General features: G+C 43.4%; 1 protein-coding gene across 1 annotated transcript; it reads right to left on the bottom strand.

The window, feature by feature from the left end:
* Nucleotides 1-8396: 8396 nt before the first annotated feature.
* Nucleotides 8397-20274, bottom strand: B3GALNT1 (beta-1,3-N-acetylgalactosaminyltransferase 1 (globoside blood group)). The gene is made up of 2 exons (XM_048505078.1): nt 20236-20274; nt 8397-9601 (listed from the first exon to the last, which is right to left on the bottom strand). The coding sequence occupies exon 2, from the start codon at nt 9497-9499 to the stop codon at nt 8537-8539; it is 963 nt and encodes a 320-aa protein (XP_048361035.1). The 5' UTR covers nt 9500-9601; nt 20236-20274; the 3' UTR covers nt 8397-8536.
* Between the last annotated feature and the right edge of the window lie 3116 nt (nt 20275-23390).

Raw genomic sequence — 23390 nt, 5'->3', positions numbered from 1 at the left:
TCCCCAAGTAGCGCGGGGTCCCCCGGCACTCCCCATTACAGGGGCGGCAACAACGCAGCCGCCCCGACGCTGCCGCTGTTGCGCCCCCTCAGCACGCAACATTCCTGGCGCCTTTTGAAATGGCGCCTTTTGATGACCCCGCACAGAGCGCAGGGTCGTGGGGAAGCCTGGGCGCGCGTCAGAAATGACGCGCACTGGGAGTAGCGCGCAGCAACCACTCACCCAGGTAAGTGGGGAAACGACCCGAGTCTATCCTTGTGATTAACAGATCTAGGTTTGCAAGCCAGTTCATACTGTGGCTTCACAAGGGCTGTGGCCATGGTAAAAGATTCAGACATCTGCTGAACCATCGGTAAGAAAAACAACCATGGTTAAGCTTTAGGGTTGAAGGGTGGGGGGAATGTCACTATGTTGTGGAGGGTAAATTAATTTACAAATTAATTTCAGTTCCTTTTTAAAAAATGTGTGATGGACACGTAGGAAATCTGTAAAAGTGGTAGTAATTTTGCTTTTGAATTGTCTTAAAGGAACAGAAGAATTCATGGTCGGCTTGCAGTTTATGTGAAATTAATACATGCATTCGGTGATTTTTCTTGCAATCATGGATGTATAGAGCACACTCTAAAATGTTGCATGCGCTTTTTAAAGAAAAATGCAGCTAATGGGTACAAGAATTGCATCATGTTACACAGTTTTTTTAACAGCCTAGGTCATTAGATTCAAATGTTGCAGTTGCCTGTATTGAAGCTTGTCGAATGTGGATATCCCGGTGTAGAGCATTGTATATGGTGCTTTCCATGAAGTGAATGTTCTTCCCCATGAACGTTTATTGTGATCATCTATCCTGAAAGCTGTCAAAGCAGTTAGTTTAATGTTCAATACTAGTATAACAATTAGGGAACAAGGCACAGAATTGTAGATGCGTTTCAACTCCATTATCATATTCTACACTGCTGCCATAATTCAGCCACAGTTAAGCATTTTAAACCCCATTGATTTCAGTGAGAAAGTTACTGTGGGCTCCAGTTGCTTCCACCAGAATAAACAGGATGAAAAAGAGTTCAGTTTTGACCAGATCATTCTGTAAAAATGTAAAGGATTGGTTCTCACTGTTGGATGTAATCTGTATGTGAACACCTCCATCTTGTGGGTTTTTGGGTGCATGAGCACCTGAAACACGTGGAGAGAACATTCTGGAAGACTGAAGAAAGTCTTATGAATAATACATTTTTGTTCATTTTTATCATAGCAATTGCATGTATCAGAGTATTTGCTGTTTTCCATGTGCATTGTGCATGGAGTCTTAGGTGAATACATGCTTGAGGGTGGGTACATATGGGTGTTCAATCAACTCTCTAGACCATGCCTTTGGACAAAAAAAAAGCATATCCTGTGTCCAGCAATGGCTTTTTCCACATAAGTTTATAACATATCCTGCCACCAAATGCCACTTTGTTCTTTTAATTCTGCACATTTTTTTCTGTTTGGTACCAAAAGCTTTTTTCTTCATTTTTCCTCTGTTGCTTTCCCGAGCCACAATTTTCCCAATGCATTTTCCTGATGTTTCTCTTGTGATCAATTTGAAATCATCATCATTTCTCCACCCCACCAAACACCTGGCTCTTATCCGTGCCCCTGTGTAGTCACCCAACTACCCCTTCAGCCATTTTCTCTTCCCCTCATCTTCCATTATTAAAAGGAATTTTAAAAAAAAATCTTTATTGCATTAGCAATGTAATGTTAGGGCGCAGACCCAAGTCAGGTTGGTGGGACCCATTATCCATTTACATGACATCACTCAAAGGGGGTATGTGAAACTGACACAATCAATCTGGCTTGTTTCTGTGCCTTAATGTTACATCACTAATGTGAAAGAGAAACAAATCCTTTCAAAAATGGGAGACAAGGAGGAGGAGAAAATGGCTGAAGGGGAGGGTTGTTCTTCTGGATAATGGGTCCCACCACCATTAGAAGTAATATGTTTTCAACAGTAGCATATGGAATAAATGGAACTGAAGAGACAAGTAGGAAAACAGCAAAGGGAGGGGTGTGTGTGTGATTCCACAGATAATGTTTCCAGTAGAAAAGGTCTGACCACTGGGAAAATGTGTGGTAAGCTGTGCATGTGGGAAAAGCCAGTGAACAGATCAAACATTGTCATTTTGTCATTTTGTGGCATGTTTTCTTGTACTTGAAGATTTTTCAGTACTGATTCACTCTGGTAACATTAATGATGTTCTCTCAAGACAGATTTGCTCTTTGAAAGACAATTTTGTTCTTTTGAAATGACAAATATTTTAGATAGCAAGGCTGGTTCATGTCAAAAAGTTGCACACCCGCCCCCAAAACAGCATAATACCTTTTAATTAGGATCAACCAACTTGTCAGAAATCCATGAGCACGCATCAGGGAGCGCAAAACCTTTCGCTGTTTTGTGACAATTTGGTTACTTCTAATGAAAAGCCATTGTACTGCTGCATTTTAATAAGTGTGCAAAAAGATATCTCAAAAAGGTTTTCATTGGGCGATTTCCCACTGGCGATTAATCCTGGGATAGTCACCCGAAATATCCAGGTTTCCTCGTGATCTCCCCACTGCCGAACCACAGAACACAGATCAGTCCCATTTCTGGCGCTCCTCCCCCCCACCCCTATCATGGGATTTTCCTGGACCTGCTTGTATATGCACCTTTTTGGAAAAAACTCCAATGGGAATTAATAGGAGATGGGGGCTACACATTTGAGGGTCCTTAAATTTGCTCCCCAGGAACCAAACTTAACCAAACCTGGGTATCATCAGCAGAGTCTCCTACCGATACCACCCAGGTTTTGTGAAGTTTGGTCCAGAGGGTCCAAAGCTATGGACTTCAAAGGGCTGGGTGCCCCCATCCCCCACTGTTTCCAATGGGAGCTAATAGGAAATGGGGACTACACATTTGAGGGTCCATAACTTTGGTCCCCATGAACCAAACTTCACCAAACCTGGTTGGTATCATCAGGAGGGTCTCCTAAAGATACTCTGAAATTTTGGTGCTGTTAGCTTAACAATTGCACTCCCCTGATAGTACAGGAGTACCCCAGGGACAGGCCTAGATGTCTTCACTAGAAACATGCTGCAGTGAGGATGTTGGAACCTGGATGAAAAGGTGCCGATTCTTTTGAAACTTGGTTGTATCTAGATTAAATTTTCTGTGGGAATTCGGCCAGTGTTTAAAAATAAAAATCCTATAATTATTTCAAAACCAGTTAAAGTGGCCCATATTCTCCATCACTGATATGATGTTGGAACTCCTGTACTGTCATTGATTTGCAGTCTAGTTAAACATAGGAAGTCTAGTTCTATATTTTAATATATCTTATATCACCAAAGTGGAGTGAATGAACAAAATCCGTAGGTCAAAAATGTAGGAATAAAAAAAAGAAAAAGAATCAAGATATTTGGTTGGCTCCTGCCAGCATTTCTATTAGTGGAAAGTCTATTACTGCAGATTTCCAGTTTGCCCTTCATACTGTTCGAGCACTCCATTGGCTTCAGTGGGAAGGGGGGTTGCAGTCACTTCCAGTACTGGAAATGACTGACAGGATCCAACCAAGGGAATTTATTCACACTGCAGTGCAAAGTTTAACTGGTAAATGGGTTAAATTGCTTAATTAAAAACCGATTGATTGATTGATTGATTGATTGATTGATTTTGATTGATTGATTGATTGATTGATTGATTGATTGATTGATTGAAAGGTGATCCTAATTAATCAAGTGGTGGATTTTAAAAGAAAAAATAGAAGTACTTACAAAACCATTGATGATGGGCGCCATCTTAGAAGAGGCATCCCGCTTTCACACTGGGGAGAACCTAACCCCCCCCCCTTCCACAACAGGCAGATATCACCTGAATGCAAAGGAAAAATGCTTTTTTTTCTTCAGGACTACTATATATAGACATTTATGCAAATTCGATAGACAAGTGGTGATTAAAACTTGTACTGACTGGGTGGGATCCTAGTATTTGTACTAGTTTTCATGTTTGCTAAAAAAAATGGTTTCACTCATTTCCATTTGACTAAACAAACAGCTATTGGACCAAGATGTCATTTCCCAGGTTGTAAGAAAGACTGTGATACCTAGAGCAGTGGTGGTGAACGTATGGCACGGGTGCCAGAGGTGGCACTCAGAGCCCTCTCTGTGGGCACGTGCACAAACAGTTTATCATGTGGGAGGGGTGGAAAATCCACACACACACACACATCTAGGCTGGCCTGGGCCGCTGGGCACGACGTGTAGATAACCCTGTTAAGTGCTGTTAAACCCCACTGATTTTCATGGGAAGAACTAAAGCACAATCCTTTACCTGGGAGTAAGCTCGGTTGCTGGCAATGAGGCTTTCTTCTAAACCCTCCTAGGGTCGTGATTCACCCATTCGAAGCGTTGCATGGTTGCTTCAAAGCGAAGACACCAACTACCACCAAGCTTACTCCCAAGTAATGTGTGCCTTGGACCCAACCGTTTTTTCTAAATTAAAACCTCAGTATTCAGGTTAAATTGCCGTGTTGGCACTTTGCGATAAATAAGTGGGTTTTGGGTTGGAGTTTGGGCACTCAGCCTCGAAAAGGTTCACCATCACTGACCTGGAGAAAGTGGCATTGGGGGGGGGGAGCTGTTTCACATCTGTTGTTTTGCAGCTATAACCACCTGAAATAATTGCCTTAGAAAAAGCCCACCTCTCTCTGTAAAAGACCGTTTAACAGCATTATTAACAACCACTCAACTTCTGCTGTTGGAGCGGCCACTTCTATAGGAATAAATGAGATTCTGAGTAAACGAAAGAAAAGGAAAGTTTTTGATAGGTTTATGGTGAGAATGATAGTTGTTATGCACAGCTGGAACAGTTAATCACCCCTTGTTCTACCACTTCATAAAATCCCGCATTGCTGAAGTGTTGACAACAATTTCTGAGATTGCAGAAAAGTTCCTGCCAATTTATTGAAACAGAGACTTATTTGTGGAGAACAGAGACATGGATAATATTGACCAAATGCACTGCTGGAATCTCAGAGATATTATGCTAAACCAGAAGGATGTGAAGGGGTTACTCAGCCTTGCTGGAGCTCAGCAACTAGTCAATGCCTTGATGAGAAAAAGAGAATCTCAGAACTTCATGTTCCAAGGCAGGATGTAAGTGTACTATATCTTGAACCACTATGAAGTGAAAAATTATCATTATACACTATGACCTAAGAACGATATTTAACACTTTAGAAATAGCCTGTGCCTCTGCCCTCTCCCCCGTAAGACATTGTTGACAAACACCTTATCAGAACACAGTTATGAAGTTTTTATGATGTTGTAGTGAAAGAAAGGGAAGAGCCATTTGTGCCATGGTAGTGAAAGTCTATCTAGAGGAACTTCTGGCCTTTCAATTGCAGGCTACACCACTGGAGAAAAGCATATGAAAGAACCACCAAGACATTTTCTTCTTGGCTCATCTTCCAGAATTGATTTTTAAAAACACCCAGGTGTGCTTTAAAATCTGTGTAAATACATGAAGAGGACATCTGTACACATCTGTTTTCCAAGCAAGGCATCAACTAGAGAAACCTGGAAGCCAAGCCAGAAATCATGTACTTTGCCTTGTATATGTCTGATATTGGGTTAACTAACATCTGCAAACATCTAAAGCTATGGACATGTACCCAGTGGACTTCAGAAAGGATTTTGGAAGCAACTCTTATCAATTTAAAAGTGAGCCAATTGTGTCATCTACAATTACACCTTGAAGTTACATCGAGGAGCTTAAACCTACCAAAGTCCACTGCTTTATCCATACTGCACAGCAAATGAAGGACCTGGTAAAGCCTCATTGTTCTTAGAACTTGTAGAGGTTTTCTTTTGTACCTAATTCTACATCTGTCTCTAAGAGACAATTTGAAACATGGGTCAAATGTAATGTAAATATTATAACATTAGCTGTAGTATAACCCAAAAGTGACGGTGCTTTGTCACTTTTCGCTGTATGTAACTATGGTATCTTCAGTGTGTGCATTAGAGATAGAGTGTTATGAACTTGAGTTTTTTCTTTCTTTTTTTAAGCTGGGTGAAAAATATATGTTTCATGCAATTGCGGATTCTGTATTAACGTCTACAGGAAGTGTAAACTACTGAGTTAAAAAAAGGAATAAACTTGGTTGTACGGTTTAAAAAAAATAAAAGCTTTAAAATGAGCATATTTAAATAAATAATGGTTTCCTCTCTTCTTTCTAAAGCTGCATTTCAGTTTCATTTAATTTTGGTCAGACCTAAACATTAAACCCATATGTACTGCAGTACTTTAAGCAGTCAACAAGTTAAGTTGTGTCATATTGGGGGAGAATTTGTAACATTTGGTACAATGGAATCTTCCTCGGCTTTGACCATAACCAAGCCAAATACTTTGAGTATTTATCGTATTCCTATTAGTACACAGTGACTCTATCTATCTTATATAGATTTGGCTACCATCGTTTTTGGGAAAAAAATACATAAACAAAGGGAACTCTAACAGGCCTTGTGACAAATCCTCAGTTTGATGGTTGCCTCCAAAGTCCCATTTGTGAGAGACCAACCACTTCTACTTGTGTTAGGGGAAACAAATTTTTCAAGTTCTCCCTTTTTCATTACCGCCATGCCTTTCCCAAGGGCCCCCTCAGCTTTAGGAATGACTTTTCAGGGGTCTGTAGTGGGAAGGGGAGAAGATTCATTGTGTGAGTGAAGCTCAAGGTTTTATAGATCCAGTCCATTCAGATGTAATAACCAATCTAAAACTGCAGATATAATAACTAGTGTAATAATAACTAATCTAAATTTGACCACAGTCGAGGCTCTTTTCGAGGGCACTTTACCCCTCTTGATCCAGCAGTCTTCCAGTTCACATTTTTCATTGATCATGCTGTACATAAAGCAACCTATTATGTTCAAAAGTATGTATGCTTCCTTGCAGACCAGTAGATTATATATATATCATCAGTTGAAACAGAAATGTCATTGAATATGTTACATTCCTTCCCTGTGGTACACATTACAAGAGAAGCAGTACGTTTAAAAAGAATCCTGCACAAAGGCCATATGCTACTAACAGGAACGGTTGCCTAACTCTTGTGGGAAAAGGAACATGGTGGTCAGGACGGAGTATCTTTGGCTCATTCCGCACATGCAGAATAATGCACTTTCAAACTGCTTTCAATGCTCTTTGAAGCAGTGCAGAATAGCAAAATCCACTTGCAAAGAGTTGTGAAAGTGGTTTGAAAATGCATTATTTTGCCTGTGTGGAAGGGGCCCTAGTAAAGCTTGAGGCAGATGCATTTTTAACAACTCTGAAAGCAGTATAATAAATATATTTGCTCCTCAGTACATGTGTGTGTGTATGTAGGGCAGCCCCATCCAAACTGTAGGTGGCGGGCATAGGCACAGATGCAGTGCCACCCCACTGCTCCCATGGAGACTTTCCAGTGGGAGGCCTGCATAGCGAAAAAGCCTCCCTGCCACCTATAAGGCTCTATGGGCCACAATAGACTTAACACCACTTTTTGGTGGCTTAAGTCTGAAGTGCAGGCCACTGGCAAAGGCTGGGAGGGAGTCTGCTAAAATTGGCTCTTCCATGGCCAAGTCCATGGCTTGCCCCTGCTATGCCAGCAGCAGCAGGGGGGGGGGGCTCAGACGCTGGCATGGCATCCAACACTGCATCCCAGCACCAGGAGGGCTGCAGCAGCTGTATGCTGGTGAAAGCGCCCCTCTGCTGGGGCAAGTGGCCCAGGGAGGGCTAATCCGCTGGTGCAGCCGCATGTAGTTGATTCCCCCTCCCCGCTTTGGATGGGGCTGTCAATTTCATGCCACATTTCTTTGTACAATACAAAATCTGTGAAACGAGAACTATCAAGGTTGATGCATACAATGAATTTCCCGTGTCAGCATGAAGACAGAATTGCAATAGCATCCCTTCCCAAATCTATTTAAGGCAGGGATTCCCAACCAGGGTTCCGTGGTACCCTGGGGTACCATGAGCACGTTCCAGGGGTACCATGACAATGCTACTGCCTGCCCCCCCCCACTGGAATCAAATGGATTTTGAAATGTGTGGGGGGAGGGGTTGGAAGCCTCATGGGCTCCCTTTAAACAACATTGAAAAACAGCATTGTTTTATTTGCCTAAATTCGGCGTGGATTGGACCCCCAATCCATGCCGAATTTAGGCAAACAAACAACGCAGCTGTCAATGCTGCTTTCCTCCCCTCCCTGCTTGCCACTCCCCCCACCTACAGGCCAAAAATGGAAAAAACCCTAAAAAATGCAAAAACAAAAACAAATGAACCTCAAGGGTACCCTGAGATATGAAGAGTGAGGTCAAAGGTACCGCAACGTTGAAAAGGTTGGGAAACACTGATTTAAGGTCTTCATAAATGTTAGTACAATTCCTACAATATAAATTAAAGAGGCCAGCCTTAGAGACATTCCACCAAGATTCGGTCACACTGAATTGAAGGGGGCTTTAAAACCCGAGGGGGGCATCACTGGCAAGGAACTGAAGTCTCTTTCACTATTTCTTGCCAATACCTAATCATTTCGTGTGAAGAGATGCCATGTGCTGCAATCAAGTGCTTGTATTTACAGATCTCAAAGTTAACTCGATATAAAAAGAAGAGTTCTGCATCTTCTGGAATATAGATACTCTCGCCAAGAATATTTAAACAAATCCCGACATAGACATCTTCAATCTTAATAGGTTTGACATGATGCATCATTTCATAAACCCTGCAAGCCAGCCTGGTATTAAGGATATACACAAATCCACTACAGTATGGAGGATAACTATTAAATGGATACTCATCGTAAGAAACATACGTTTTCATGTAAAGTACTCTGTTAGGGTGACTATTAAAAAAGGGGTATCCAGTAATGAAGTTTTCTGAAGCATTTTGTTTTAGAAGAAATTTCACTAAGTTGCCAGTGTTGATGAAGACATCAGAATCAGTTTTCATAACATACTGAGTATTGGAACAAAACTCAGCCACCCATCTGAAGGCCATGATGGTTTTTAAGGTAAGATTGTCATACGTGTCAAGGAAGTCTTGACAGATTATGTCTCCATAGAGAATGCTTTCATCTTCAATTGATACGGTTGAACTGTCTTCTGTTTCTCTGCTTCGGCCTAGCAAAAATAGTGTCCAAACTTGTTTACCCCACCAGGATTTCTCAGAGCCCCATGTTACCCTGATGGCTTGTCTTGCCTTCAGATCTGCAGGTCTTGAAGTCACCAAAATAACCAAAAATGGGTTGCTCTCTTCACATTTCATTCTCTCACGTAGCGTGAAGACAAATTTCTGCTTATAAACAGGTTGATACTCATAAAAATATATCCAGTTGATATGTTCTATTACAGCGCGGGAAGGAATTCCCACATAGCATATCGTTAATATGGCAGAGATAAGAGACAAACTCCAAAAAATCTTTTTCAAGTGTATCACGGACATCACAGTCTTCAAAACTGCCTCAAGGACAAAATGGAGTTGGCAACAAAATTGTCAAAAAAATTAATGGTAAAGAGAGAGCAGGACTGGGCCATACATTCTTTGCTGGAAAAGAAAAATCAACCAAGTTAGCATATGTAAAATGCAAGCTTTCAACTTCAGAATACCTAAATCTTTGGGAAAGTGATTACTTAAAGACATGATTATCTGTCATGACCAGCCTCTGTTTGATCCTGCTATGTTCAACTGCTGGGCGGGATCTGGAAACTTGTTTACGCTCAGGCCCTGCTCTGCTTCAACTACACTGCCTTGCTTTTTCTCAGACCCATTATCAGCTTGCTAGCCACCTTGTATATTGGGTTAATTAAACTGCATAATGAACAGCCACAGTTATTTTAATTAATGAACACAAATCTGATATTAACACTCACAGTATTCAGAAACCTGTGAGTTAATATTTCAGTCTTGTACATCTAAGGCATTCTGTTACTACTATAAAAGTCTCTGTTCTCCTTCAAAAGAAGTTCAAAGGACCAGTGCTACACAGATGTTTGAAATTAGCATTGATTATGAAGTTCAATACTATATATCACCCATTCCCAGGATTTAACAACAGGTTGGGATCTCATTTACTAGAGGCACAGATACTTTAGCATGAGCTATCCTTTACAAATGTTCATCATCATGATTTCATTTCTATACTCCCTTTAGCCAAAGCTCTCTGCCTAATGGATGTGCACAACAGTGCATCTGATGAAGTGTGCTCTAATTCATGAAAGATTATGATGGAATAAATTTTGTTAGTCTCCAAAATTGTCTATGGTCATGCCACCCTTAGAGCTTTTGGACCAGTGGGTGGGATCCAAAGGAATTTACAAGTAACAAGGTTCCCATGAGTGAGTGGGATTCAGAAAACCTGTGGCGTGAGCCAATGAGGCCCTGGAAATGCGGGGCATTCCGAGTGAGGGCATTCCTAGGCCGAGGGCTGTGGCAAGGACACAGCCGCTGCCCTGATCCTTGGGCGGGAAACGAATGCATGCAGGCGCAGGCTGCCACGCACGCCGATGCACCTCCTGCTAGACTGCTTCAAGTTCTGCGCACTACTGCTGAGAGGAGGGGCGTAACTAAGGCAACAATCACGTGGCAAAATCACCAATAGTAACCCCCTCTCAGCACACACAAATAATTAGTAACCTACTCTCGGGAACCTGTGAGAACCTGCTGGATCCCACCTCTGCTTTTGACCCTTTCCTACTTCTGCTTTAGTTGGTTCTGCATCTCAGTTATTGATTTGTTTAGGAGATTTCCGTGAAGCCTCTGCAGAGTTTTATAACATAGTTTTTCCACTCCTCCGTTTTATTCCTGATATTTTTGAAATGAAAGCCTACAGAAGGATCAATTTTCAAAAAAACAACTCAACGAGGTTTGAGTTTAATAATTTTCGAAATACGACTTCTACATTGAACAATTTAGTTGAAGGACTGCTAAAATAAGCAGAGGGAACAAAGGTGGCATCATGGCATTCAGATCCCAGAAGCTAAGCAGGGTCAGTACTTGAAGGGAACTCTCCAAAGAGAACTCCGCAGAGGAAGGCAATAGCAAACCACCTCTGCTTCTCACTTGCCTTGAGTCCCTTGTTGGGGGTCACCATAATACAGTCACTACTTGAGGACTCCTTACACAAACAAGACAAGGAGATGTTGTGGGGGAGTTTTGCCACTAGAGGGAACTCTATTCACTTCACATATACAACCAAGAGCACTAATGCCAGGAACAACTTGAGGATTAATAATTTGACAATGATTAAGGTATAAGATACTAACTAGCAAAGGTGTTTTAGGGTTGGCGATAGAAGACAGTGACTTAAAGATTTCATGATGGTTTCTCCGATAATATCAGAATGTTTCATTGAGATCCATTATGTAATGATTGTATTAATACAAGTAGATGTCTTTTCTGTTCTGCTTCTATCTTTTCTGAAGTATCTTTTTCTATATCTGTCAAATATGCTGTGAAAATTTTTAAAAAATTAAAAAGCAATAATGCTAGGAAGTTTATTGTTTAATATATATTGTAGCAAATACACTTTACACAAAAGATTTCATGGAAACTGAAGAATGTATTTGTCAAGAGGCCCGGAATGGACTACCCAAAAGGAAGCTAGTAGCCAAACGGTGGGGATAGAACAAAGAACTGGTTTGCAGCATGGCCAGGAAACAAAGTTTACCTGGGGACCAAAGAGAGTGAACAAAGGATATTGTAATCCAGGCCAGGCAGGAGAAAGGATCTCTTGAGCCCAGGTCTGACAAAGTCTGCACGGAACGATGCTAGAGTTGAGCTGAGAAATCTATGTTCTAGAAACATTTCTTAGTTTCTGTTTCTTTAATAAAATCTTTGGAAAACTCAGCAGTGTGGAGTGTCTGGAAGAAAAGAACCCAGGATTTAAGGGGCAGGAGTGGACCCCCCATTCCTGGCCTCTTGATCTGCAGGAAAATACAGCAGATGCTACACTCAGCAAAGGACAAGAGAGACCCCCTCACTTCTGCAGGAGTCTATCGCATACCCTGCAGCTGTGGAAGGGTCTACATAGGAACCACAAAACACAGCATTCAGACTCGTATTAAGGAGCATAAAAGACACTGTCGACTTAACCATCCTGAAAAATCTGAAGTAGCAGAACATGTCCTACAATACTGGACATAACATTTTATTTGAAAACACTGAAATTCTGGACAATTTGGAAGGTTACTATGTCAGACTGCACAGGGAGGCCATTGAAATTCGCAAACACCAAGACAACTTCAACAAAAAAGAAGAGACTCTGAGAATTAACAAACCTTGGCTACCAGTACTTTAAAAAATGGACTGATAACCCCACCCGCAATACAACGCACTCAACCTTTGCATAGCAAGTTCCACCCAAACACTTACTGATTGGTTCCCCGCCCTGGGACATGGACAACATATACCCCACTGAACTTTCCCTTTTCACTAGACACAGTGTATAACAGACTTCTCTCTGATGCACCTCTGAAGATGCCAGCCACAGATGCCAGCAAAAAGTTAGGAACAAGATCTACCAGACCACGGTCACACAGCCCGGAAAACCCACCAAAACCAATTAATATTTTTGTTCAGATTCAGAGACCAAGGGCACAACTAGATGAGATACTGTCCCTGGGTTTGGCCAGGGGACATGCCTCCATTTTATAGTACCAGGGGAATTTATTTGAGAGCGCTGCAGAAGCCTAATTCTGGTTGGGGCCATGGTGGAGGCTCCTGCACCTTTTTCCTGACTTGAAATGGGAGTGGGGTGAACTTGCCAACACATATCCCCAGCGTTGTACTCGGTCAGAGCTGGGCCTCTGTGATGCTTGTAGAAGGCTTTTCCGAGCAGCACAAAATGGAGATGTGTCTATGGGATCATTTCAGGGATAGCATCCTGTTTACTTGTGCCTGGAAACACTTCAAGAGTAACAATGAAATTACATTTGTTAGACATTAAATTTAACAGGAAATCTGATCCAGGGTGAGCCCAAATTTAGGATTATCATAACCTTACCAAACCTTAAATCAGGCACTAAAGTCTCTATCTTGCTATCTGAGAACTGTCTCAATTAAATCACGCTGAATAATTATCAAAACAAGGACTCTCTACATTGTAAGGTGTCATACAAATGAGACACAGGAACAAGTCCACTTTACTGCAGTTCCAGTGCAATGTTTGTATGGACTGGCGTCCTGTAACATTTCAGCGCGCCTTTGTTACTTTTCCAAGAACAGGAAATATTCTGCAGCGCTGTCTTCCATGCACTGCTCACATCTTACCTCAGTCAGTGATGTCTAAAAGAAACTACATGTTCCTGAAGAGGGAATTTGCTGCCCTCTGTTGAAGTTATAGAAAACTAGAATTTAGGTGTTTCAGTTCACTGAGGCACAGAATTCCAGGGACAGTAACCTTTTTTCAAAATGGTGGTTGTTGAATCATACAAGGTTCAAATATATATATATCTGCAGAATTCTGTGTGGATGATGAAAGCTGTTCAGCGAGGCCACACACACCTACATGACAGAGGAAGATGCTGCACCTACTTAGGGAACTCTTTATGCAGAAAAAAAATATGACCTCATCTGATATAGTGGTTAGAGTATCCGATGAGGATTTGGGAGACCCAGATTTGAATCCCTTCTCTGCTATAGAAACTTACTGGGTGACCTTGGGCCAGTCACTCTGATTATTGTTATGGGGCTAAAATGGAAGAGTAGAGAAGGATGTAAACTGCTTCGGGTCCTCGTTGTGAGAAAAGTGGTTTATACATGAAATGAATAAAGGACAGTGCAGTGCTGAGTTATGACTGGAGAGGTGCAGCCACAACACAACAGCTTGTTAAGAACATAAGAACATAAGAACAAGCCAGCTAGATCAGACCAGAGTCCATCTAGTCCAGCTCTCTGCTACTCGCAGTGGCCCACCAGGTGCCTTTGGGAGCTCACGTGCAGGATGTGAAAGCAATGGCCTTCTGCGGCTGTTGCTCCCGAGCACCTGGACTGTTAAGGCATTTGCAATCTCAGATCAAAGAGGATCAAGATTGGTAGCCATAAATCGACTTCTCCTCCATAAATCTGTCCAAGCCCCTTTTAAAGTTATCCAGGTTAGTGGCCATCACCACCTCCTGTGGCAGCATATTCCAAACATTGTTGCCCCTCAGACAGCTAGCTCAAAGGGGCACTACCACCTCCCTTGTAAAAGCGGCCTGTACAGCTCAATGGACTGTGCTTCTGATTTTGCCAGCGTAAGTAAGGGAGTTCCCAGGCTAAAAGGGCTCAGAAAATTGGCTAAAGTGGCAATGCCCCCTCAGTGTCATCACGGGCTCCTGCACGAAAGAAGCACCAGTACCATAGGCAGTGCTGGCGCCCAGGTGTCATGCTATTGCACAGTTTTCCAGCACCAGCATAAGTGACTCTGCTGATGCGAGTGGAATTTACACCTTTATGCCGGAGCAACTGGATCATACTGCCTCCTGAGCAGTTTCTGTTCTTTCCCCCCAGGATTGATTGAGGATTGCACTGTAAATAAAACAAAAATGTAAATGAACAAAAAGGGGGGAAGCAAGCCTCCAGAAAGAAGTCAACATTTGCTACAGAAGAAGAAGAAGAGTTTGGATTTATATCCCCCCTTTCTCTCCTGCTTACAATCTCCTTTCCCTTCCCCCTCTCACAACAAACACCCTGTGAGGTAGGTGGGGCTGAGAGAGCTCTGAGAAGCTGTGACTAGCCCAAGGTCACCCAGCTGTTGTGTGTGGGAGTGTACAGGCTAATCTGAATTCCCCAGATAAGCCTCCACAGCTCAGGTGGCAGAGCTGGGAATCAAACCCGGTTCCTCCAGATTAGATACACAAGCTCTTAACCTCCTACGGCAGCAATTATAGGGGGGAAAGGAGGACAAGAAATCAGCATGGTGTAGTGGTCAAGAGCAAGTGGACTCTAATCTGGAGAACGGGTTTGATTCTTCACTCCCCCACTTGAGCGGTGGACACTTATCTGGTGAACCAGATTTGTTTTCCCACTCCTACATTCCAGCTGGGCTAGTCACAGTTCTCTCTGAACTCTCCCAGCCCCACTTTAACAGGTTTCAGAAACCATCTGTGCATAAATGGCCATCTGAAAAGTGGCAAATGGCACTATATAAACATTTGTGTCGATAATATTGGCCTCTTGTGAGTGAGGGTGGGTTTGGCTCTTACCACTTTGGTAACTTAGGAGTCCCCTGGGCTAAAGTCAGGAAAGCAACTTAAAGTGAGACAGATATAGCTTTCCAAGCAGCTGTAGCATAGCAAATTTTCATGCCTTTTTTTTTTACTAGCACTCCTGTTAGCCTTCATGAGAATCGTTAACAGATGAAAGGCTATGTCAGTGAAGGAAAAGAAATTATTTACTGGTCAACTAGAGCTGTGGTTTTGTTTTGTTTTTTAATATTTCTTCAGCCTTGTTTGGAAGCTTTTCCAGTGAACAATGTCATTAGTGGCAGGTGCTCAGAAGCAGCAATCACAGCGCTGGGATATTAGCCCTCTCAAGTATTGGTGGTGCTTAACATCTTTGGGCACAGTGCACAATTCTCATTGATGTCAAAAGCTTCCAAGCACAGCAGGAGCTCTTTTTCAGTTTTAAAACAAGAAATGTGTTTTGTCAAGTGCAGTCAGTGGTATTAAGATCATAAACAGAACTCATTCAACTAACAGCATAGAATGATTGTAATACTATTCATGCTTTATTTGGGAGTAAGCCACAGGTCCTAAGTGTGTCATTTGACACATGACTGCTATGCAGACTTGCTGAGTGAATACCAACATGGCTTCTGCAAAGGTAGGTTCTGTCTCGCTAACTCCTTACAGTTTTTTTGAATGTATCACAAAGCAAGTGGACCGAAATGAACTTGTGGACACTTCATTGGGCTTTCCATATGGCTTTTGACAGTAGCCATTTATGCATGCACTACTTACCCTGCGGTTGTTTGCTTCATAGTGGGGCTTTCCCGGAGTTTTTTGTTTCACAGGGATTCTCCTCCTGTGAAGTGTCCCTAGCTGACCCAATCTACCATTTTGCCCACCTGCCGCTTCCTTGTACTTTCAGTGCAACGTCCAGTTTGGGGAAGTTGCTTGCCCCCTTTTTCCCCCCTTCAGTATAGTATTAGTTTGCTAGACCATGTAAATTTCTTGTCAACTTCAGCATGAAAATAAAAAAGGAAAACCCTTCTGATCCTTCTGAAGTGACCCGAAGAGTGGGAGGAACAGCTCTGGTGTGGATGTGAGGAAGGTGAGATGGAAAAGAAAACGCAAAGAAAGCTAAATGCATGCTGATCTCCTTTGTTTTCCCTGTGAAGGGAGAAGAAAAGTTGCACTTCCAGAGCTTTCAGAAACTGGGGGGATTCTCTGATCTGAAGGTGGGGTAATTGCCAAGTGGGGAAAAACATGTGCATAACAGAGAATCAAACCCGAAGGGAATGTATGCTCATTGCATAGAAGATCACAAATGGTCAAAGTACCCCACTAAAGACTGCTAAGTAAACTTCAGTCATGGGATTAAAGGATGTCCTCTTATTGACTAAAAAATAGGAAGCAGAGAGTAGGAAAAGATGGTCAGATCTCACAATGGATTTATATGAACAGAGTGATGCCTCAGAAACCTGTGTTGAGACCAGTGCTTTTCAACTGGTTCATCAGTGACCTGGAGCTGGGAGTGACAGTGAGGTGGCTGAGTTTGCACATGGCCCCAAATTATTTGGCGGGGTTAAAATAAAAACTGATTGTGAAGAGCTCCAAAAAGATCTCTCCAACTGGAGGAATGGATATTAAAATGGCAAATGAGATTCAGTGAGAGTCAGTGTAAAGTGATGTATAGTGGGGCAAAAAAAAAATTCCCAATTTCAGATATACACTTTGGGATTTGTGCTGGCAATGAAAAACCAAGAAAGAGATCTTGGAATGGTAGAGGTTAGCTTGATGAAAATGTCACCCCAATGTGCAGCTGCTGTGAAGTAGGCAGATTTCATGCTGGTCGTAATTAGATAAGGAATAGAAAATAAAACTGCTGCTATCACACTGTCCTTATACAAAGCTGTGGTGAAACCACACTTGGTATCAGTGGCGTATTTCCCTAGGGATGAGGGGTACCCTCTGTCCCCAGGAGTCAATATTCTGGTCTGTGGGGGGCACAAAATCACACACACACACACACACACACACACACACACACACACACACACACACACCCATGACCAGGAAGATGGCATGAGACCTCGCTCCTTCTATCATCTTTAAGCACCCTCGGTAGCCCGGGCCTTCATGTCATCACTCGAGGCATGGGTGCAGTGTTAGAGAGTGCCCAGTTAGAGCGCCATTGGCTGTCAGCCCTTGCTCCCGGCTCCCATTTCTCCCGGTACACCTCTGCTTGGAATACTGCTTTCAGTTTGGGTCACTGCTCTGAAAAAAGGATATTGCTGAGTTTGAGAAGGTGTAGAGAAGAGTAACCAAAATGATTGAGGGGGTAGGTCAACTGCCCTATGAGGAGTCGTTAAAATGCTTAGGCGGGTAAGGGGGGGACATGACAGAGGTCTAAAAAAGTATGCATGATGTGGAGAGAGTGGACACGAAGAAGCCTTTCTCCCTCTCTCATAATACTAGAATGTGGGGTCATCTGCTGAAGCTGAAGGGCAAGAGATTCAAAACAGACAAAAGGAAGTATTTCTTTGCACAACGCGTAGTGGTTAAGAGCTGGTGTAGTGGTTAAGAGCTGGTGGATTCTAATTGTGGAACTTCCTGTCCCAGGATGTGGTGATGGCTTCCTGCCTGGAAGGCTTTAAGAGGGGAGTGGACATGTTCATGGAGGATAGGGTTATCCATGGTTGCTAGGCAAAATGGATACTAGTCATGATGCGTACCCAGGAGTGTAGCTAGGGAAAATGGAGCCCGGGGCAAAATCTGAATTTTGCAGCACTTGACAACCCACCTTCCTCTCCCCCATCAAACGACTAAAACAACAATTTTTTTTTTGCAGCAATCTCAGGTCATTTCAAAGATACCATCACATTATAGAACATGCCACAAATCACAAATATGTACACAGCAATGATCCTGTGATCCATGGGCAGGGAGGCGTGCTGGGGATTGGGGGGGTGGGGCTGGCAGAGCTTTCTGTGCCCATGGATCCTTCTGCCCGTGCCCCCCCCACACTGAGGCAGGGGTTTTCTGGCCTGCTCGCCCCTTCCCTCCAAGTTCCAAACGCCCCCTCCCACCCCAGCTGCCACCGTTTTCCCTCGCTCATTTGGACTGGAAGAAGCTCTCCAGTCCAAGCAGGCAAGGGAAAACGGAGGCAAACTGGCCAGAAAACCCCTGCCACAGCCAAGGGGGGGAAGAGGAGCTTGGCTGCCTAGCTACCCCACCCCCCAGCTACCCCCTTCCCTCCCAAACACCCTTCCCCCCCGCAGCCAGGAGACAGGGAAGCTGGCCAGCCACCCACTGCCTCCCACGTCCAGCAGCCAGTGCTTGCCTTACCTGGGCGGCTGGGTGTCCCTCGGTGCAGCTAGAGCAGGCTTCGGCAGCACACACTTTGGTTTCCTTGGGGGGAAAATGGCGACTTGCTCACTCCCCACTCCACCCACCACTGCTGTTGGCTTTTTCCAGCCTCTAGTTTACGGGCGGCGTCTGCGCAAATGGTGTGCCCGCCTTTACCTCTCCGCCCACCAGCCTGCCAATTGGAGCCTTGCTTGGGCCACAGATCTGTCCAGGCAAGCCGGAAGAAGTGTGGGAGGCAATTTTGTGCCCCCCCCCCCACGTGACTTGACGGAGTTGCGCCCGGGTCGAAGGTCCCCGGATGTCCCCGTTAGCGCTACGCGTCTGTGCGTACCTATTCTCTCCAGCATTAGTCTGACCTCTGTTTCACCTGCTTAACACCAGCAGCTTCTGTTTTACCAAGTTGTGACTCCCCTCTTAGAGCCAAAGTCTCCCTCTTCCTCCCCACAACACCTAGTAACAGTCTGCTGCAGAATGAGTCATCTCTTCAAGGCAGTGGAGCTTCCCGCAACTGGATGAACCAGTCAATTAGGGGAACCTTCTGCTTCTTGCTTTAGAGGAAACATGGTAGTTGATTGCTGAGAACTGTAGGAAACAGCCCAAGCTTTCTGCTGATCAGTAGAATAGCTCACCACTATCTAATAAGAGAGCCAGCATGGTGTAGTGGTTAAGAGCTGGTGGATTCTAATCTGGAGAACTGGGTTTGATTCCCCACTCCTCCATATGAGCACTGGTGTCTTCTCTAGTGAACCACATCCAATATTCCTGCTGGGTGACCTTCAGAACGCTCTCAGCCCCCCCCCCCCCAACCAACCTCACAAGGTGTCTGTTGTGGGGAGAGGAAGGGAAAGGTGTTTGTAAACCCCTTGAAGACTCCTTACAGGAGAGAAAGGTGGGGTATAAATGCAAACTCTTCTTTTTCTATTTTAAGAATTTTTCCTTCATACCTTTTTGTTTTACCCCATGTGTGCACATTTGCCAAAGCAGGCTTTGGTTTATGAAAGCTTCGATGCCTCAATAAATCTATCACAGGTACCAAAACCCTTTTTGTTATTTGAGTTGCAGGGAAGGATCAAAGCTATCCCTTTGGGACACCTCTCTATTTAGCATCATCTTCTGTGCTGGGAAACGGCTATGAAGGGGGGAAAGGCTTGATCTATTCTGTCGATCAGTTTTGCAGCTACGAAGTTGATACCAAAATAAATTCCTTTTTTTAAAATTCTCAAGGACTGATGGTTTAAGTGTTTTGTATCATTTTCAGGAGGCTTTTATTATAAAAGAAAGCGGCATCCTTGCTGTGGTTCAGTCATCCACATTTAAATTGTTATGTCAACAGTTTAAAAACTGCCCTCTGGTTTCCAACATAAACCCAAACGCTGGGAAGCTCCCAATTTGTGCCTGATGTTATCCTTGCCTTTAGAAATCTCAGAAAATGTACCAAGGCTGATCTTCATTGTGGTAGGAAATCACTGGGCATAAAAACTGAGCAAAACACAAAGAACAAGATCGACGTTAAACTGTCTGCACAAAGGACTAAGGCAGGTGTTGAAGGTAAGATTTCAGTGATCACGGGGGTAGGGGGTGGCACATTGTCCCTTGTCCTCCCATGTCCTATGCCCCTTTTTTTCTGCAACCCGCCCCACTGAAAACCCTTCAGTGTGTTGTGCTCACCCATCCAACGCCTTCTTGTCCTCCTGCTTCCGCCTGCTTTAACATGAATCCTGATTGTGTACTAGTCTCACTCAGGTTCTTTTTTTTTCTGTATCCGGTTGGTACATCTGCAAACCTTTCCTCTCCAAAACACAAAATAGACGGTCTAAAAAGAGGAAATCATAAATGAAAGAGAGGGCTCAAGTGACAGCTGCTTTGTCTGAAAACAAGCTGTTCTGGTTACCTGCGACACTTTGCCCGCTCCTCCTGGGAATCAAAATATCCACATCTTTAAGCTGCAGTGAATTAGCAGCGGGGTGTGTTTTCCTTTACCCCTCGCACTGCACAAAATGTAAAAGCAAAGGCAGATGGACCTTTTTTAAAAAAAACTCAGCTCTTCTTGTGTGGAGGAAGTGTGATTAAAAATGAACTAAAACGTTAAAACGTTGAACATTGGCTCTGCAAATGGGTCCTGAGCTAGGAGGGGAGAAATAAACTGTCTTGATTATTTCCATTGTACAGATGGCCAGAGGACTGGGCTAAAACTGGATACTTTTCATATGGCTCCAGTTGACAATTCATCCTCTTTTTGTAGGTATAGCCAATAATCTCAGTAATGTAGACAGGATTAGCCACCAATGTGGAGTACTGGTGCTCAATCACTCAGCAAGGGTACATTTTCTCCACAGCCCTTTTTCTTTTCTTTTTCTTTTGCAGGTTGCATCTGCATAGCTATTCAGGTGCAGCTGGTCACATTATGGGACAATCGCAGAGGTGGGATCCAAAAATTTTAGTAACAGGTTCCCATGGTGGTGGGATTCAAACTGTGCATGTGAGCTTACCAATGAGGCTTTGGGTGGGTACCATGGGGCGGCATTCTGGGGTGGGGCATTCTGGGCGGGCTGTGGGTGCAAGGACGCAGCCACTGCGCCGGGTCCCATGGAACACGTAATGCACGCAGGCTTAGGCTGCCACGCCACCGGGTGCACCTCCTCTGGTAGACTGCTTCTGCTCCCATGCCTGGCTACTGCTGAGAGGAGGGGCGTAACTAAGGCAAAAATCACGTGGCAAAATCACCAATTAGTAACCCCCTCTCGGCACACACAAATAATTAGTAACCTACTCTCGGGAACCTGTGAGAACCTGCTGGATCCCACCTCTGGACAATCGGCATGGCTGTAGGGGTCCATTTCTGCATGCCTGTGTAGCTACACAGATGTTGCAGGGTTGTTGTTTTTTAAGGGAAGCATCTCTGTGTGAAGGTGCAAAAGCAACCCGGACTGTTTCCGCGGGCTCCAATCGCTGCCTGCTCAGCACACATGTGAATGGGGAAAAAGGGAAATGGGTTCTTTTATCACAACTGCAACCCATTATACATTTGCCGTGCAGAATCGACACTGTTACTTGCCCAATCAGAATGCAAGAGGCCAGTCAGGTGACTCCTCTGTTCCTAAGCCTCTCCTGCTCCACTCTGAAGGTAAATAGTAAGTTTGCTTTGTCAGAATTGCATTCTAAAATTACATTTTCCTTACATTCTGTCACACACACATACCATGAAACTGTTTAAAAATCAAGGGCAAATTATACTGAGGAATAATAGCCCCATAATAGAGACAAAAATCCTTTACTTGAAAAGTCAGGTCTTCTCCCTAGAAAATATGCGTGGGAAAACCCTCTTAGTTATAGATCATTTGGCCAACTTGCTCAATAAGCAGTGTCTAGAGGAACTTAAATTAAGCTATCAAGTAAAGTAGATCTTCAGCAACCTCTTCTGTTGAAAATTCCAGTTCAATGATCTTCATTACAGTAGGTAGAATCCCTGTTTCAACCCTTTATACTTCGATTAGAGTGATTCTCATATCCCCAAAATGGCTATTAGGGGTCTATTCTTCCATGCCTGAAACACTGTAACAACCACAGATTTCACATTCATTTAATAACAGGGGGTATAAATTTGATATTAAAATTCCACAGTAGGTTCAGTGGAATCTGCATAGTTCTGCGATACTTGAGAATGATTGAGAAGCTTTTAGTCTGACTGACTCAAAATGTTTATTCCAACAGCTAATAGCAAAAAGATTACTCCTATTAAGTCTTGACAGGACATCTGCACTTACTTGACAACTGCATTTAAAATCTTACAGGACAGCTGTAGTTTTCTGTGCAGTCAGCACTTGAGACGTTCTTAGACAATACATACTCAAGGTGCTGTAACCCATTTTACATATGAGGCAAAATCATGTCATCATCAACATAAACATAAAGTAAGATCAGTACTTTTTTTTGCCACCACAGGGAGGAAAAATGATGTGCCAGGATATAATTTAGATAAGGCAAGCAAAGGAGCTGTGAACACTTTAAAGGGGGAATCTTTTATCCCCCACCGGTCTTCTTCCCCATTCTCTCGCTTCTTTCCTTCATTCCCTTTTACCTTCTCCCCTTTCTCTGATTCCTTCTCTTCCTACGGTCCTTTCTTCTTTCTTTCTTTCTTTCTTTCTTTCTTTCTTTCTTTCTTTCTTTCTTTCTTTCTTTCTTTCTTTCTTTCTTTCTTTCTTTCTTTCTTTCTTTCTTGCCTGCCTGCCTGCCTGCCTGCCTGCCTGCCTGTCTCTTTCTGATCTGGTCTGGTCTGGTCTCCTGCTGTACTTCTACTCTAGCTTTGCTCTCCTACATCTTCTTGGCTGGCCTGCCTTTCCTCATCCTGCATTTCAAAATCATCCTGCATTTCATCCTGCATTTCAAAATCAAACTACTGCAGTAGCAATTTCACAAGATGTTGGTATATTAAAACTTCAGTTCTTCTCCTTTGAGTTTATTTTATTTTAAGCTTATGCTAAAATCCCAGGGCTTTCCTTTGGTTGTAGAAACCTCTCCAGCATGGTGTAGCTATTTGCATTTTCCAATTGGAAAAACTGGGGTTGATTCCGCACTCCTCCACATGAGCGGTCGACTCCAATCTGGTGAACCAAGTTTGTTTCCCCTCTCTTACATATGAAGCCCACTGGGTGTTCTTGGGCTAGTCACAGTTCTCTCAGAACTCTCTCAACCCAACCTACCTCCCAAGCTATCTTTTGTGGGGGGAGAAAGGGAAAAAGTTTGTAAGTTCCTTTGAGACTCCTTACAGTTGAGAAAAGCAGGGTATACATCCAAGTTCTTCTTCTCTTCTGTACAGCCCCATT

The sequence above is a fragment of the Sphaerodactylus townsendi genome, linkage group LG08, assembly GCF_021028975.2.
Source record: "Sphaerodactylus townsendi isolate TG3544 linkage group LG08, MPM_Stown_v2.3, whole genome shotgun sequence".
Classification (NCBI taxonomy): Eukaryota; Metazoa; Chordata; class Lepidosauria; order Squamata; family Sphaerodactylidae; genus Sphaerodactylus; species Sphaerodactylus townsendi.
This window is presented reverse-complemented; position numbering and strand designations above follow the sequence as displayed.

Excerpts from the sequence above, each read along its gene's own strand:
- B3GALNT1 (XM_048505078.1), bottom strand. The coding sequence starts at position 9,499 with ATGTCCGTGATACACTTGAAAAAGATTTTTTGGAGTTTGTCTCTTATC.